This window comes from Lolium perenne, chromosome 1 (genome assembly GCF_019359855.2).
Source record: "Lolium perenne isolate Kyuss_39 chromosome 1, Kyuss_2.0, whole genome shotgun sequence".
NCBI classification, from domain to species: Eukaryota; Viridiplantae; Streptophyta; class Magnoliopsida; order Poales; family Poaceae; genus Lolium; species Lolium perenne.
This window is the reverse complement of record NC_067244.2, coordinates 188,361,890-188,376,878: the sequence shown is the minus strand read 5'-3', so window position 1 is coordinate 188,376,878 and position 14,989 is coordinate 188,361,890. Positions and strand designations below refer to the sequence as shown.

The following is a 14,989-nucleotide window of genomic DNA, read 5'->3' as shown; positions in this document are numbered from 1 at the left end:
GTATTACAATTATAATAAAATATATTTTTTAGATTATATGCATTGATATTATGGATGTCAACATTTTTTCCAATATACATGGTCAAACATTTTTTCCAATATACAATTTTTTAAACTTTGAGTAAACCAGAGGGTACTACCTCCAAGTCATCTAGACAAGACAATAAAAAACTGCTCTATGATAGGTAAATGTTGATCTAATTTTCAACAATCAATGCTCACCTTAATATGGCAAGTCATGTACAGAAAGCAATGAAAAATTCGACTCACATTGGGTGGACGCGGATGTAGGTGTTTCTTTTTAAATCTTGATATTTGAAACTGTTAGAAAATTTGCATTCATGCATGTACATATTAACTCAATACTTACTCGTACAAAATTTCAAGGCAAAATAATATTTTATGTGGCCTACACAAAAAATAGCAAATGGAAATTTGTATTTCTTTGAATGGTTAATTTCAATCATTATAATGCATTACTTAGATTTTTCCATTTTCGCGTAGACCACATGTAATTGTATTTTTTCATGAAAATAGGCACGAGTAAGTATCAAGATAACATGTATTCCCTCCGTCCCAAAATATAAGGCCAACACAAATTTTGAGGTAGACCTTTGATTAACAATTTGTACAACAAAATATGAGTTATATGTCACCAAAATTGTATGATTTGGTTCATATTTGAAAGAAGTTTCTAACAACATATTTTTGGTGTCATATAACTTATATTTTACTGGTCAAAGTTTTGGCTCGAAATAGGATGTGGCCTTACATATAAAAACAGGGAAGCCGTATAGGGAAAAAATTATTTATTTTTTTTGAAACTTTGAAATCACAGTTTTTTAATATTTGAAAACTAGGTGCACCTAGACCTGGGTTCCAATAGCCATTTTTGACAAAATCTTGTTGTACAATCAATATGTTTCGATGTCTTCTGTAGCAATCAGTGTAACATTAATATGGTACTTAAAAGTTAAAACTAAAAAGAAAACATGTCACAAAGAAAAGACATCCCTTATAACGAATGAAATAGTGATATCTTAGAAGCTAGGAGTTTATATATTTTCACTAATAGAAGGCAAGCTTTCCAATTTTTTCCCTCTTCCAGCCTATACCCCTAGATGAAGTTGAAGTGACACCAAAAGGAATGTCAAAAGTGACCGAAGCATTGTTAGATGTCAAACATTTTTTACATTTCGTGGGAAGAACCAACGCATGTTTAGAGTTGCTAGTGGGTCCAAATATTAGCAAAAGTGTGTGCACGGAGCGGGGTAAAGAATTATCTCGAACGTAGGCCTGCATGATTCTATGACACTGAATAATTTCTTGTATATTCCTCTCCATTGTAAGCATTTGTTTCCTCTAAGCATCATCATCCTCATTTTCCCCTTGTGATGGAAAATGAATGAAAATATATCGTATGGGCAAACTGGTCTTGATAGCATAAAAAGATTAATAAGGATGGTATACACTTATAGTCCTTTTCCTACTAATCCTACAAAATAATGAGTCCTTATCATGTGATCACTGAATAATACCACATTTCAAAATTAGAGAACATTGTCTTCTCTTGCTCAGTCCTTTCCATGTCATCTAGAGAGCATAATATTAGCTTGTCGTGATAGGTGTATATCTCTTGATCCCTCCACTTCAATTAATGATCATGTTATTCAATTGATTAGAACTAATAAATAACAAAACAAGAGACCAAGAAGCTTAAGGCTGCTCATAGTGGGGAGTAACTTAAACTAGTAATATATGCCATGTTACTAGTCTAGGTTACTACTCCCTCCGTTTCGTTTTACTTAGCGTTCTAGCTTTTTAAAAAATTCCCAATTTACTTAGCGTTTGCACCTTGACTTCCCAATATGCCCCCACGCTGGTCCTGCCATGCATTAAAGCCAGTAGAAGAAAAAGAGTGAAAGCTGCGCGCGCTCACGAAGCTGAGAGAGGAGTGTGGCCATGCATGCATTCATTTGGATAGGAACCGAGGCGACGAGGACGTATCCATGCATGGTGGGCTGTGCATGCATGTATTTATGGTAATCATGGAAGTGGGACTGTAGCTGAGGGCAAATTAGTCCATCAAAGTACTAAAATAGCTCTACCGTCACTTGTCTTGGTATGTGTAATTTAGCTAGAACGCTAAGTAAAACGAAACGGAGGGAGTACCTTCATAGTGGGTAGTATCCTAGACTAGTAACATGACATATGTTACTAGTCTAAGTTACTCCCCACTATGAGCAGCCTTATATAGTGGATGAAATGGTCATATTCGTCATCAAATTATCTCTTTAGCAAGTGAAAGAAAAATTGGTCACCAAACTTTTAGGCGGGGCGGCAGAGAAGCTGCGATGATTGGAGAACTGTGAAAAATATCTCATTTAGCTTTCTACTACTATCAGATAAAGCATGCTCTAATCCCTAGAAGTTTCCATTTCTCAGTTTGGCGTTGACATTGCCTATCTTGATTGTTGAACAGCCACTGGTCAAACCGCAGATAAAATACCACGGAAAATCAAACCTCCAATCTCTGACTTTTCCAAGGTCAACTCCTCCCTATATATAGTACATCTCAATACCACGAATCGAGTGAAATGCATCTACAATCCCTAAACTTACCGGCTATGTCTAAAACAGTCCTCAAATTTAGAAACTGCGCTAATGCAGTCCTTTATATCGCTCCAGAGGTCCACGTACGGTCCAAAATACGAGTGAACCAATGTATACCGCTGACATGTCCATGAATCAGGCCCACAAGGGCAGCATCCATGAGCTCGCATGCCCTCCAATTTCGCGGCGACCTTGGACCACGCTGCCGACGAGAAGAAACATAACATATTCTGGCTGCGCTCTTTATCACCAAGGCTAGCTGCTGGGAGCATGGAACTTCTTCCGGTAGGTGAACAGACGCTGTAAAAATCGGCGAGCTATACGTAGGTTGCACCGAGGTGAAAGTTGCCCCGCTGGAAGCGGCATTTTACGGCGCGTGCTCGGACGGAAAAAGTGCTCCTCCGTCGGGCGTCATTATGCGGTCTGTGCGCGGCTGCTACTTTGACCGTTTTTCATTTCAAATTAAATCAAACAAATCAAATAAACGACGAAAATTTAATTGAAACTACGAAATATATTAGAAGTTCGACGATACGAAATACATTTATTTAAAACTACTCTATCCTACTCCGAATCCCAGTCGTAGTCGGAGGAGTGGCTGCTCGGAGTCCTCTCGGACACCGGCGTTGAAGTCCACTCGAAGGAGGAGGAGGAGGAGGAGAGAATGATGGTGGACGGCCCTGCGCCGTTTTTTTCTCCTCCTCCTTCCTCGCCGCCTTCTCGGCCCTCGCCGCCTTCCTCGCCGCGGATTCCGCCCGGCGCTTCTCGCGGCTTGCCTTTTTCTTCGCCTTCGCCGCCTCCTTCTGCGCGTAGAAGGCTTCCGTGGCAGCGATGAGAAGGCGCTGCTCGAGCTCCCGTTGGCGGCGCTGCTGCTCGCGCGTGATGACCGGTGGCGGCGGCGCGAGCTCCTCCGCCTGCTGCCACGTCCAGATGTCGTGGAAGTTCATCGTCCGGCGGGAGCAGCCGAGGCGCCAGGCGACGGCGTCGTACGCCCGCGCCGCCTCGTGCGCCGTGTCGAATGTCCCGAGGCGGATCCGCTCGTCGCCGGAGCGGATCTCCGTGTCGAAGCAACCGCTTAGCCGCGCCGCGGCGGCGCGAAGGTATCTTGCCGGAGACGGAGGCGGAGCATCGGCACGAGAGGGAGAGCGGTGGGGAGAGAGAGATAGAGAGAGAGGCGGAGCGGCACACGGAAGCTTCAGACGGTTGGCGCGTTCGCGTGTCGCATTTATAGCGCGCGCGGCAGCCCACGCGGCAACTTTCCCGCGCAGAATAGCGCAAACGCGGCAAAGTTTCATCTCTCTAGAAACGTCCTCACAAACAGGGGAGATGGGGGTAGCATTGCAATCATCAAAGAGTTTCAAGGGGTGTTAATGCAAACATGCAAAAAATGACATTGGATGCCACCAGCGGGTCCGCTGGTATGAAGCAGTGGGCCTGATACGGTGCCATGTCAGCAAAATACGGGTTCATTCCAGTTTTGGACCGTACATGTCTCTATAGAACAAGTTTAAGGACTGTATTAGAGCATTTCCTGATTTCGAGGATGGTTTTGGACATAGCCGGTAAGTTTGAGGACTTCAGTTGCATTTCACTCCCACGAATCCTCAAATCTCAAGTCTTGAAGAAGTACCATTCCAGACCGTCTCTCCTCTTCCGCAGTCTCTCACATTAGGCCAGTTCTAGAAGCTTCTAGAATCTAGACCGCGGCATGGGCAACGGCCTCTCCCCTTGCTCGTGCGCCCCGGCCGTGCACGGCGAGGAAGCGGAGGCGAGGCTGGTGTTCTGGGGCGGGCCGACGAGGCTGGCCGCAATTTCTGGCCCGATCGCAACAACGGCCGGCGACGTCACGGCGGAGGTCCCCGACCACCTCGTCTGCTCCGGCGACTCCTTCTTCATCGGCCTCCCGATCCCGGCGCTGCCGTCGGGCGAGCAGCTGCAGGCGGGGCGGACCTACTTCGTGCTCCCCGCGGCCCGGTTCTCCTGTTGCCAGGCGCTCACCGCCGCCTCGCTCGCATCGCTGTCGCCGGCCCCGACGAAGGTGTCCCTTGCCAGCGCGTCATCACCGTTCGAGTACGTCACGGGTGACGACGGCATGTCGCTCATCAGGGTCCTCCCGGAGTTCATCGAGAAGGTGATCACGTGCGGCGGAGGCAAGAGCAAGTGTGGGGCGGTGTCGCCGGACCAGCTGTGCAGCACGCCGGAGCTGAGGAAGCACTACATGCAGCTGGTGGGATCGAGGCAGCAGCGGCCGTGGTCTCCGGGACTCGAGACGATATCGGAGGCCAGGAAGAGGAGGCCGATGCCGTCGCCGGTGAGGCTGATCGGGCTGGCAAAGAATTCAAGATAGCATTAGCAATTTAGCATAGATTGGGCTGTTCATGAAGAGAGATGGAAAGCTTAGATTTTAGTCTCGATTAATTTTTCATTCTACTCGAGAAGAAAAGTCAATCGTGCACAGAAAAGATATAGTATAGAAGGAGATGAGTAGAGAATTTGATTTAGCTCTACTTCATTCATTTTTCAATTACATCAGGAATTTGATGCAAATGAACGAATCAGTTGACAGCGAATACTTTGCTGTAGTCAATCGTATAGTTCCATTGACTTGATTTCCAGCTGGCCCAGCTGGATCATAGAAATGAATTTAGGGAAGTCAAATTTTCGCATTCATTTTTCTAACATTGATGATTTATCCGAATTCATGTATTTTTTAATAGTGGTTAAGTTCAATTTTGAATGTAAACTGCCATAAAAACACCCCCTAAACGCTTGATTGGATCGGCACGAAATTCTATTTAACTAATTTCACTTTTTTTTTGGAGAATTCAACTGCTTACAGAGGTTTTTTTTTTCTATGGAGCTTGTTTGACTGTAGGAAGAAAGGTCAATCATGCATAGATACATCAAAATTGGGTGCGAAGTCGGTTAGTTAAATAGAGTAATATAAGTACAAATGACATAAAATATATTTTGCAATACAAATACAACATTACCATTTATACAACCTCAATTTATATTCTTTAAAAACAAAATGCAAAATTTTGTGCTGTCTTACATATATTTTTGGACATAGAGAGTATAATTCTTTTTTTTTTTTGTATATTCCATTGTTTTGGTTAATCAATTGTTTTCTATTTCCATGGCCAATTAAAATGACGAAACCGAGGTATGCGATTACCATATTCGCATATACCAAGTGGAAGTTTAGTGCGACAACACATGGTTTTCTTTCATGTATCCCTATTCCAAAAGGACGTCTCGTGGCCATGCGCTTACGATTGAAAGTGAGTGGCCTTTGATTAGCAGCAATCCCATAAATATCTTGAATGGTCTACCCAATTATAGAGGCCCTGAAAGAAAGTTGAAGCAAACAGAATGATGCTCGTGATGATATATGAGTAACTGGACCAAAGCATACCAAAATGACAAGCCAAGTCCAGATATGGAGCAAGATAAATTAAACATCCGTGGAATTGGTTAATTAGTGGCGTTTCAGCGATGTATAGGCAGGGAAAAAAATTCTGCTGAAATTTTGAACGAATTTCGTGAAATTTATGAATCTTGGTGAGAGGAATCTCATCCGAAATTTCAAACAAATTGGAAACAATCTCATGCGTAACTCTTATAAGAAAAAAATATCAATTATAGGTTACCAACTTCGCGCTTGAGAAAAATTAATTGCAAGTTCCATTCCACATTATTCATTTAATTTTGCTTGCCGACTTCAAATTTTATCAAAAAATATGGATTTTTTCTTTGAAATTTCCATAATTTTGCGAATCTCTGCTATGGGTGAAAAAATTCCAAAAAAAAATGTACTATAGTGGGTATAGTCTTCTTCAGAGCATGTTTAATAGAAGAGCTCGTTGCCCTTTGTATAGTAGTGACATACACCCCATAAACCCCAAAATTTGTAGCAATTTCAATTATGGAAAAAAAATTGACCCCTTCCGGCAAAGATGATCAAGTGCTATATAAAAATATTTGTGGAAGAAATTATCCCCATAGACTTCAGGGGAAAAAAACTAAATTTATGACGAATATACCGTGAATATTACATGGATATGGGGCGTTTCAATTTTTTATCCAGGATACAATAATAGTAATTTCCTCTCGAAATGTTTTATACAAATAGAATACTTGATAATATTTGATTCCATAATGCCATTTGGATTTTTAAAACCTTTTAAATTCTTTTTTTCTTTTGCATGCATGGGATGCGTTGGCACCCATGTGCATCAATGTGTTTTCTCATACCGCTGTGCTATGTATAGCCTTCATAAAAGTACACCCATACAATAAAAATTAGCTATAAGCACTGGTTATATTATTAATTGGTTGGACATGGGGAGACACATAATTGGTAGAGAGGAATACAAGCCAGCTAAAATACCTCTCCTTCTCGAAACAGGCTTTCTTCCTGCTATATTAGTATAGCAACCACCGATACAACAGCGAGATCTCTATTGGGCAAACAACACAAAGACACCCAAGTGAAAAACAAGAGAAATAAAAAAGAAACTAATGCCAAAAGCGCCATATCGACAAAAGCAATGATGATCCGTGACCGTTGCACCCTTCGGAGAATTCCACCATGCAACATAGCAGGTCCAAATATCAAGCAATACCTTCAAAAAAGAATGCGACAATAACGCCACCGCTGCCCGGACTGGTCTTAGGATTTCTCCCGATATAGGAGGGGAGTGGGGACGGGGGTACACACGACGCCTTTCAAGAAGGAAGGGCAGCGCCTGCAGGCGCCACCGAGTCGGTGTCGGCTGAGCTGACAAAGATTTCTCCCGGTCCCCCGAAACCACAACCCACGACATTTTGTAGTACTCCACAAAACTTGATGCCCGCCAACATGCGCCAACACAATCTTGCGATTACCATCGTTATCTAACCATGGCAAACGTTGTGAGGCCGGCTGGACCAAGAAGAGAAATTTGTAAACATGGGGCAGCAATATCGTAGCCACGCGGGAGGAACAACCTCCACCGCCGTAGACGGTAGACGACCAGACGAAGTAGCAGGAGCACAACATACCACTTGGCACCGGAGGGCGGTAGTAGCGTAGCCACTTGGAGGTCTTCCTCCACCGCTAGGTGCCAACCGGACGGGGCAGCCAGGGCAAAGCCCCACCGCCACGCTGCAGCACGTAGGTGACCGCTACCGTTACCCTCGAGCTCGGCTCCATAGGCACAACTAGGGCGAGGTTGGGTCTGTGAAGCTTCCGTCGTCGCGCTGCAGAAGATGCGGCGTCGTCACCGCCGCCCTCATCCCGAAATGCTCCTCAATCGAGCTAGAGATGGTGCGTTCGAACCCGTCCCAGCCCACTATGACCTAGATTGGGCCCAAAGTGCCAAGATATTGTTCTATAGGTCTTGTCCGTTGAAGCTCTGGTACCTGTCGCCAACTGGCCGAAGCATCGTCGTGCCACCATCTGGGACCGCATCGGAGCGCCGATGACCTTGTTGCCCCACAGCCAAGCCGCGCTCTCCCAAGTCGAGCCGCCGACGCTAGGTAAAATATGGTTTCGCCACCGCCGGCGAGGCAGCGGCACCAAGCGGGCAATGCCTTGCGGCGCCCGGCAGCGACGACATGGGAGGAGGAGGGTGGATGGGAGTTATGGGCACTAGGGCACTAGGCTCTTTTTTTTCTTTCTTTTTTTTGAAATCAGATGACTATGGCACTAGCTAGGCTATTTTGTACTTGCTCTGAGCCGACCTCTCTGATAAGGCAGCTAAAAGTTTGACCCCAAATTAAAGACAAACGTAAAACTAAGTGGAAATTCGTTTAATTAAGTTATGCGCATTCGTTGCAGCCCCAAAGATTACACCGGGTCCTTCTCAGTGCCCGCAGAATACCCCTGCTCGATTTGACCCAGCTGCACGAGGGACTGGGATCAGGTGACATGCACACAGCATGTCACCGGTGAACAGTGCCCGTAACATGCGCTTAGTTTCTTGCCGTTGGATCAAAAATTGATGGACAGATGAACATGAACATGATCATGCTACAGTGTATACGCTACAGTACATGTGCTACAGGGATCGTCTGCAGTGACTCGTTACAGCGCATGTGCTACAGTGTCATCTACTGCAGTAATTAATCTGGTTCGCTCAAGTTTGATCCAACGGTCCAGAGTGCATGTTACAACACTGTTCACTGTTACGAGCATGTCGATCGTCAACCATACATCTCCTGACCATCAATTTGACAGCGTCCACTGCATCCACACTAGATTATCATATCAAGTGGCGCGAAGGGCCTCCGCGTCGATCACGAACCGAGCTCCGCAGACCACAGCGCGTCCAGGTAAAGATCGCACGAGATCTAGCTACTTTGCGGAAAGGAGTCGACCGCGTGGGGCAGAGATTCATACCGCTAGGTATTGCGTAGAGCACAATGGAGGAGTGGAGTTTGACCGGGAGCGGCAGCGCAAGGTCGGCCAGTCGGAGAGTGGGGCTTGGTCAGGCGAGCTGGTGAGGTGCGTCGTCGTCGTCGTCGTTGAAAGCTACTCGCCTTTGCTTCGAGAAAGCTTGGCTGCCTGCATGCGTCGACCGATGCGCCTTTCTGGAGCACGCACGGCTGCGCGCGTGTGGACGGATTTGTGGCTCGCCGACGGTGGTTCAGATGCGTGGAACTGCTGTCGCTTCGCTGCCACGCTTTGAGGAATTTGGTGATGCTTTGCCTTGCGTATGTTGGGTGCTGGAGTGGTAACGTGCGGTCTGATTTTGCCGGTGGATGGAAGTCTGGTCGATCGCCCGACTGGTTGTGTGAGTTTTCTTGGTATCGCCATGGTTCTTTGCTACAGTTTTTTTCGAAATGGGAGCATCGTCTCGGCCTCTGCATCAATAGATGCACATAGCCTTTTATTAAGATTCTTTGGTATAGTAAGCATCTCCACCGGCACGCTTCAAATACGCGCTTGTAGGTGCGCCAGCAGCGTTGTATGTGACGGGCCGGCAGAAGTGTAATGTCCCAGGATTAGAGACGATCGAGGGGTAGATTTTAGAAAGGGATGTGCATTGCATCGTAAATTCTAGGGAAATTTCGCGCTTTTAAAACAAAACTACATCGAAGGGGGACAAGTTTCTCTCTCGACACCTTACAGGGTTAGGGTTTCGAGAGTGCGATAAACTTATTTCTTATTTAAGTAAGTTAGGGTTTTGAGAAGAGAGGAGTGATATTACATCACAACTTAAGTTGTATCGTTGAATTCAAACTTAAGTTGCATGATTGAATTCAAACTTAAGTTGAATTTGAATTTCAAATTCAAACATCAAATAGATATCTCATAATTCAAACTTGAGATAATTCATTAAACAATTATAAATAATCAAGAAATAAATAGAACAATTAACAAGTAAAGCTCATTAGAGAAAAATTGAGCTTTATTGATAAATACACAAGATACATTGTCTTTACAATATTCACAATTGAAATATAAGAATAATACAACACATTACAAGAATTGGTAAAATGGAAAAAGAAAAAGAAAGAAAAGTACAATGTAATGATCTATCCTAAAACTACAAGCTAAACTTCATAGATGCTTGAGCTTGATCTTCACTTGAGCATCATCCTGATTCCCTGCACACAAACACAACAAAACAAGTGTTATGCCAACTGGCAAAGCCACTTCGCAGGTTAGAAAGGAAATGGAGAATTGAGAAGATATGATCAAGCTCTGCCGAGCTGATCATCTCACAGCCAAATACCAAGCCAGATACCAAGTATCTGGTACACACACACAGCCAAACAGCTCACCAGGCAGTGTGCATGCCCAACAGCTAGTCAGCATGAGTGCATGCAGCACAACACACACACACCAGCAGTGAGTCACCAAGTGTTGCCAGGCAGTGTTGTCGACCAGCGAAGAAAGGGGCAAAGCATATAAAAGCCTCCACGGTAAACCCTAGCCAAATCCATCGACAGGCTTCACTGGTAAGTCACCAGAAATCAAGAACACAAAGAACAGGAAGAACATCACTGATGTTCAACCTGCTCAAATCATCTCAGCACCAAATCAAGTACCACAAGCTTGCAAGGAGGAGCAGGCCAAGCATAAGCTCAACACTGAAGAAATCCTCTACACCAACAAACCATCTAGGAGCTGGAGTGAGGTATAAACCAAATCAACCTGAGCAAAACCAAGTTTTGCTCATAAATAAGCATCCAATGCATCACAGGAGCACAGAAGGGTAGAATACCCTGTTGGTGTCATCATCTGGCTACAAAGCCATTTGGTGCAAGCAAATATGGGTAAGACCATTAGGCAATCATCCTATGGGAACCTCAGTCATGCAAATCAGTGCATAACTAAAGAAATCCAGCAAAGAATGAATTCACAACTAGCCTAGCCCACACACTTAGCACCTATAGTTAGCTATGCCATCAGACTATAGATAATTCCTTGTCTATATATGTTCTCAACATCAAAAGCCACTGGAAGTCCAGTAATGGATCAAGCCAGTGAGCAGTTGTTCAATCCCAGCCAACAATCACCAACCATAGCAAGCCACAGAGAGGGGAGCTACCATGACAGCATCGCAAGTGCTGCCAGGGCCACCTCAACCCAAAGCCAACCCATGAAACCACCACATCATCATCCATTTGGATTCAGTAGAGGGCTAGGGTACCAACCAGAGGTTGTCATCCAGCTAGCCCTAGCTAATTAATTGAAATGATCATCACTGAATCACAGTACACATTATTTATCCATTTATTAAGGCAGGATAAACAAATAAATGAAATAGACAAGCAATTGATGCACAGAGCCTTGCAGATGATCCAATGGATCATTACAAGCATCCACTGATGCTTGAGCAAGCACCAGCACACACAGGCCAAGCCTGTATGATGCACACACAGCACTGGATGAGCACCAGTTAGTCACAGAGAGGAGCACACCCATTTCTCACAAGCAAATGTTGATCAATTGATCATCAGAGCACCACTAGCTCTTGCTACTGGTTGCCATAGCCAACCATAGCAACAGGAATCAACCAGCCACTGAATAAATTCAACCAAGCCATAACTGAATAAACAGATACTGAATTAATAACCATATGATTGTATCCAGAAGCACATCAAAGGCTTGATGAACCACTGGATCATGATCAACAAATAAAGCACATATCACTTATCACTGAATCATACTGTTAAGCCAACAGCAATGCTCAGTTGAGCATGCTCATGAATTTGAGCACAAGAAATAGCACACCATGGCTCTGGCACTTGCAAAATTGCAAGAAGGATACACTGTCATCAGGCCAGGGCAGTATAAATGAACACACTTGAGTATCTGGCAAGCATAATAACAAGAACAGAGGCACAGAGCTAGAATTAAGCAAGAATGGCAAGCATAATAACAAGAACAGAGGCACAGAGCTAGAATTAAGCAAGAATGGCAAGCATAGGCAGGCACTAAGCATAAGAAATCTTGCACAGAAGCATGGCAGGGCGGCACACATCAGTAGCACCAACACTGGCATGGCCATGGCAACAATGGCCAAGGCCAGCAGATACACAGCAGCAGCATAACAACATAGCAACCTAGCACAGCAGCTCTTGAGCAGGCAAGCATGGCACGGCAGCAGAGCATGGGCACGGCATGCATCTCCACGAGATGGAGCAGCCGTGGTCAGGGCTTGAAGATGAGGAAGAAGAACAAGCCAGAGAGAGAGAGAGAGAGAGAGAGAGAGGGGAGTGGAGCACGTACCCGGGGCGAGCAGATGGCAGACACAACCATGGCGGCCACGACGGCACACGCCAGGGCACGGCGGCGCCAGGCCAAGCCAAGCCACGGCGGCGCCAGGCCAAGCCAAGCCACGGCGGCGCCACAACCACCGCACCACGGCGGCGAAGCCACGGCTGCGCCATCGCGCCTGGAACCTTGGGGAACAGCGGGATCGCCGCGGATCCCGTAACCCTAGCACCAGAGAGGGTCGAGGATGAGCGCACCAGGTCGCCCGCATCAAATCGACGCGGATAGATCGACGCGCCGTCAAGAGCCGCGTCGATTGCGCACCATGGCGGGGGCCAACACCGCCGGAGTCGGCCGGAATCGGCTGGCGACGGTGAGGGCGACGCAGGCGTCGCGAGAGAGAGGGTTAGGGTTAGGGTTTCACACGCGCGCGAGAGAGAGAGAGAGGAGTGAGGCTGGTCGAGCTGGACCAGGTGGGTCGGTTCGACCTAACCCCACTGGGTTACACCGACAGGTGAGCCCAGGGGTAATTTGGTCATTTCCAAATTCATATAAAAATACAAACTTTGACCAAATTCTATAAAATCATTATAGCTCTAAAAAAATAATTAAAAATATGAAAACCACTCAGTATAAAAATCTCTATCACAATAGAATATGAAATAGAATTTTTGAAGTTAAACAAGAATAAGTTCAAATTTGATGATTTAAATAATCATTTAAATCACACATTTTATTTTCAATAATAAAAATAAGTCCATAAATTCTTTTGGACTCTAAAAACACCTTGACAACATTTCAAGGTTGTATTTTGCCCTAAATTGAGTATCCCTAAGTTATTCTTAGTATTAACCTCTCACATGAAATAATAACGACATCGGAAGGGGGGAACAAACCCTAAAACTGGAATCATGCATCAATGCTTCTTTAACCATTGCCCTTATCGGACAATGATGCTATTTTTCAGCAACAGAGGACAAGGGTCAGTCCACACCATCCAACTGCAACACTTTGCAGTGTTCAGACAAGTTCATCACTTGCTCATGTCATTCGAGTATTTTTATCAAATTACTTGCAAAGTACTATGTTTATCTCTATTGCATAAAAAGCAAAACCACTATTTTCATAACTATGAATATGACTAAGTGGTTGGCAATGGAACCATGGATTGTGTTGATATGGTGGAGGTTCCATTGCAATGGGTTTATATCCATCTAGGATTAAACAACAAATGTCGTCCAGTGATTTTTGTGTCGTAATACCCGTGTTAACCATAAGATCTGGAGTGGGACGGAGTAGTCAAAAGTGTTTCCACCTCTCGTTCATCAACGGATGCGCTTACCGTAGCAGTTGTATCTTGCGAGAACAACCGGAGGGTGGGGATCCCATTCTAATTCCCCACGGTAATGCGGTCTATGATGGGTTGCAACGACCGGCGAAGGACCATGGTTAAGACCTGGTAATAGTCGAGGTCGGAAGGTATCCTTTGGATACGCTGACCGGCGAGGACCCAAGGTCGGAATTGCAACAAAGGGTGGGTGTGCGAGGTAGCGGAGGAATATGATTGGCTATGACCTTATACCGGGCCTCACACCATAGGAAGTGTGGACGGGAAGATCACCCGGTTGGCACCAAGGTTAAGATCTCTTATGGGTAAAGCAACACACCTCTGCAGAGTGTAAAGAACCGTGACCTGTCACTCCCTGTTCCGGGATTTGAAACTGCGAACGCTGCCGGAAAGGAACTCCATGAAGTTCTAGTGAACCGGTGAAGGCTGACGGACATAGTTCTTTGAAATAAAAGCAACCTCTTGAAGAAATGGTTATCAAAACCTGCATTGGTATTAGACTTTCTGGTCTAATATCGTAGCTAGTGCATTAAACACCTCTTTTCTATAATGAACTTTTTGAGTACGCTCGTACTCATACCACTCTTAAATCCCCTGCTTAGATTGTCTGAACCATCTGGAGGAGGACAACGACAACCCTGAAGGAGCCGACATCATCGGCTATGAAGAACCAGACCTCTCTGGAGGTGTCGAAGGTGTAGACTACCTTATAGTCTACGGAACCGGGGAGGGTTCCACAGGAGAACAAGCTTAGACCAATAAGTAGTAGTAGTATCCGAGCAGTACGAACTTCTAGTACTTAACTGCTCGTTGGAATGAATGTACCACCTAATAAGATCTTTATATTGTAAGTTAAGATGGGTTCGCCTCGAACCCAGGAGCATACCTCTTAGGACCCAAGAGGAGCTCAGAGATGATATGTATATTATGCTTGTAATAATAAATGAATGAGTTATGGACCTGCTATGTTCTGTTGTACTACTCTGAGGGATGTAATATTTGCGGATTGGTACTTCGTGAATGTTATATCAACGACTTGCATACTACAACATGCAGTGGTATGCAGGGTCACCACAGTTGGTATCAGAGCAAAAGCTTTGACCTTAGGTTGGAACCTAGTAAATGGGATGAAACGTTAGGAGTCAAATAGGATTAGTAAAGAATTCTCTAAAAATATGGTGTATATTCACTTGAGAATAAAACAATCATATGTTTTAGTGCTATAATTCTTTATTATCACTATTATGATGCATTATTACTAATCTTATATTCTTTCTATACTACAGCCAATTGATACGTCCCAAACGTATCTATAA

The 14,989-nt window shown here is 44.9% G+C and overlaps 1 protein-coding gene across 1 annotated transcript; it reads left to right on the top strand.

Moving 5' to 3' along the window:
* The first annotated feature begins 4,041 nt into the window (after positions 1 to 4,041).
* On the top strand, positions 4,042 to 5,325 carry LOC127316196 (uncharacterized). The gene has a single exon (XM_051346609.2). It carries the CDS (start codon positions 4,322 to 4,324, stop codon positions 4,958 to 4,960), a length of 639 nt encoding a protein of 212 aa, XP_051202569.1. The 5' UTR covers positions 4,042 to 4,321; the 3' UTR covers positions 4,961 to 5,325.
* The last annotated feature ends 9,664 nt before the right edge of the window (positions 5,326 to 14,989 follow it).

What these genes read in the sequence shown, in the direction of transcription:
- LOC127316196 (XM_051346609.2), top strand. Translation starts at nt 4,322, where the DNA reads ATGGGCAACGGCCTCTCCCCTTGCTCGTGCGCCCCGGCCGTGCACGGC.